This window comes from Lygodium microphyllum, chromosome 16, assembly GCF_053477565.2.
Source record: "Lygodium microphyllum isolate KBCC chromosome 16, Lygodium_microphyllum_v1.1.10, whole genome shotgun sequence".
Lineage (NCBI taxonomy): Eukaryota > Viridiplantae > Streptophyta > Polypodiopsida > Schizaeales > Lygodiaceae > Lygodium > Lygodium microphyllum.
Genome location: NC_141150.1, coordinates 141,731,347 through 141,734,653, shown reverse-complemented (window position 1 = coordinate 141,734,653; position 3,307 = coordinate 141,731,347). Strand labels below are relative to the sequence as shown.

The following is a 3,307-nucleotide window of genomic DNA, read 5'->3' as shown; positions in this document are numbered from 1 at the left end:
CAGACGATCGTCAAAAAAATAGCTCGCCTTTTCTTAAATTGCATGAGAAGATGATCATGATCATGACGGTTGCTGCTGCTTTTCTGCAGCAGATTTCATCAAAATAGCTTGCCTTTTTCTTGATAGCTGCCTTTTGCTTGCATGCACTATGCTGCTTTTTGCATCCAGTACATTACAATAGCACAATGCAGCATGCGAAGCACAGCAAAAGACACCAAGCCTTGATATTCGTTTTCAATTCCGTCTAGTTACTAGGGCTTTCTATTTCTTCGATGCGGCCAAAGAGCAGGTCGCAGATGCTAAAGGAGAAGCAGCAGGAGGAACTTGAAGGAGGAAAGGCCAAGCTCCGGCAAACATTGTTGGAAGCTCTGGTCTCTGCCGCCAGTTACCACGGAGGATTGCTTTACTCTCCACAAGACTTCGCAGCGGATGCAGATCCTTCACGCACATTCAACCTACAGACTTTTGCGATTTGAATGGGGATTCTTCCACCCGATGAAGCCGGCAAGGAGAGATACGATGCCCGGGAGTTGAGAAACGCGGTTGTCAGAGAGCTCGCAAAACGGGGGCAGTTGTATAGTCCTAAGTCAGAAGCTGCAGACGATGATAATGATGCAGGTCTCCCAAGGGCGAAAACGGTGCACCAGACCTTCACAGAGATGTTACATGTGCTTGACAAGGCCGCTTCGCAGTACGGCTCCACACGGAGTTTGTTTTCCAGTGATGCAGCCATCTCTACTGCGAGCGGCAGGCTTGCAGATTACCTCTGCAACGTGTTTGTGGATGCCCTGAGTTCAAACTCCTCCACCCGGAATATCACAGTCATTATTCGTGCGATGGACTATGCGGCCGACAGGTAATGGAGCTACAACTCTCAACAATTTCGGGTAGAAATACTTCTTCAACACTCCTACAGTCTGCTAATTACTCTGCCATTGACGTTTTCGCAGGATGCAGCGATTCATAAAGGATTAAAAACGATGTACTCAGATGTTTTAGGTGTTTGCGCTAGTTTAGCGAAATGTCATGACAATGTAAGGTTTAGGCTTCGTGTAAGACCAATACCGTCTGTACAGAGTATGCTGTAGTAATTCAGGCATTGTCTTCCATTAGCAAACACTGCAACGATTTCCTCGGCCGATAGTTTCAGGTATCTGCACCAGTTTAGCGAAACGTCATGAGTCATGACAATCTAAGTCTTAAGATTCATATTAAACAAACCGGCAAAGTCTGTGTACATGATCTGTTCTAATTCAGGCATTGTCTTGAAGTTGTAAGCGCTTCCAAGATAGTGGTTTTGTATCGAAAGAGTAGCAGCTTTTTCGATCCGTTATTTAAACTTATTTCCATGCTTTTTTTCGGTGTATTAATGACCGCGTGTCGACTCTGATCTGGAGTCTGGACGTGATTTATCTCTAGACTCTGTGTATCACATTGTCACGAAGGATTAGCCTGCAGGTTCTGTCTGGTACAAGGCTTTACAATGTGCGTTTGTCATTGGCTAGATTGGGAAGTCCGTCGTGACTCGTGACATATGAGCAACAGTCATCCTGTCTGAATAATTGTTGCTCATCTCTTCTGTCGTCTATCATTCACCCACGGTTGTGTGTGTCTCGTGAGGAGTCCAAATGCTACTAAAGTTTGAATGAAGACTACCCCCCGGTCGGGCTTTGTCGTCCATCATTCACCGCAAGGTTGTGATGAGTCCAAATGCTGCAGAAGCTCGAATGAAGACTAACACCGGGCTTTGGCTTCAGCTAGCACTGCATGCTGCTCAAGGCCAGTGCTAGTACTGCAACTCTTACAAGATGATGTCATTGGTTCCAAACGTACTAAGTGCCATCTGGCTATAGAGCCACAGCTCCATTATAAGTATTTACAAGGAGTCTCTCAGAAGCTTCTCTATATCGCACCATTGAGTCTTGGAGAAGGGGCATGCAGCGGTTATGGGAGTTTTCTACTGTTATGGAAATTTTCTAGCTGGTATTGTTATGGAGGTTTTCTGGCTGGTTTGTCACACTGTCTACAGGATGAGGAAATGATCGGTGGTTGTAAAGTTATAATTTCTGAGCTATGATCAGAGGGTTGTTGGAATTGGTGTCTCTCTGAGAAAAGGCCGAGAAGAAAGGCATGCCTACTCTGGAATGGGAACATTACCATGCTACTTGAGAAGAAAAGGCCAAGAAGAAGGTCCTGTTGTTCAAGATCGTGAGGCGTATCTTAATCAGCGTGTCCCATGTCCTTACTCTCAATACAAGTTAGCAATTAGACAAAAACGCCGATTGTCTATAGAACACGTACGACAATTTGGCGAGTGTTAATGTAAGATCATTGATCAAGCAATTGCGGATTTTCAGCAAACGAAATTTGAAGTTAATATCAATCATGCATTGTACTCACAAGCTAATTGAATACCATATACAATAAGATTGGGTCTTGCTGGTAAATTTTCTATCCAGGGAGGTGATGTCTCGTCCCAAGGGGGAGTGCATTCTTTGCGGCCAATTAGAAGAGTTCGTGGGCGTGAAATGGATGGAGTGCAGGAGCCAATCCGCCACTCGCAAGGCCAATCTATACCGTCAATGCCAGAGGAGACAGGCAACCTTCCAAACCTACCTACAATCTTGGAGCCTGAGATGGAGGCAATGATCGATGCATTGATTCCCATGGATGTTGAGACTTCTGATCCGCTTAGAGAGGAAGCATCCGTACCATTATATGATGGGTGCCGAGTATCTCGGTTGAAGACACTGCTTGCACTCTTAAGTATGCAAGCAAAATACGGGTGGAGCGATACGAGTGTGACCGAGTTGTTCAGGTATCTTGTACATAGGCTTCATTGTTTTTTTTTGACACTATTATTACAAACATTTGTGCTTTTTCAAGGTGTTTTATGATTTTTTTCAGGTTATTAAAATATTATATATTACCACCTGCAAATACCATGCCTGAGTCTCGTGATGATGTACGACATGTTTTACAGAAGCTTGGCATGGACTACAATAACATCCATGCATGTATCAACGATTGCTGTATGTTTCGAGGAGAATATGAGACTATGGAGACATGTCCAAAGTGTGATGCTCATAGGTATCGACAGGACTTGCAAGGGCAAACCATCCCTCAAAAAGTTCTCAGACACTTTGCGCTCATCCCCCGCATAAACCACATGTTTCGTACGTCCGGCATGGCGAGCTTGACAATGTGGCATGCGCAGAATAGGTCCACGGATGGAGTTCAACGAATATCAGTGGATTCGCGTGCATGAAGCCACATTGACTCTACCTTCCCAGGCTTTGTGCGAGAG

The 3,307-nt window shown here is 44.9% G+C and overlaps 1 protein-coding gene across 1 annotated transcript; it reads left to right on the top strand.

The window, feature by feature from the left end:
* The first annotated feature begins 476 nt into the window (after positions 1-476).
* On the top strand, positions 477-1,048 carry LOC148023520 (uncharacterized). Its single transcript, XM_087695411.1, has 2 exons — positions 477-856; positions 951-1,048. The coding sequence occupies exons 1-2, from the start codon at positions 477-479 to the stop codon at positions 973-975; spliced, it is 405 nt and encodes a 134-aa protein (XP_087551537.1). The 3' UTR covers positions 976-1,048.
* The last annotated feature ends 2,259 nt before the right edge of the window (positions 1,049-3,307 follow it).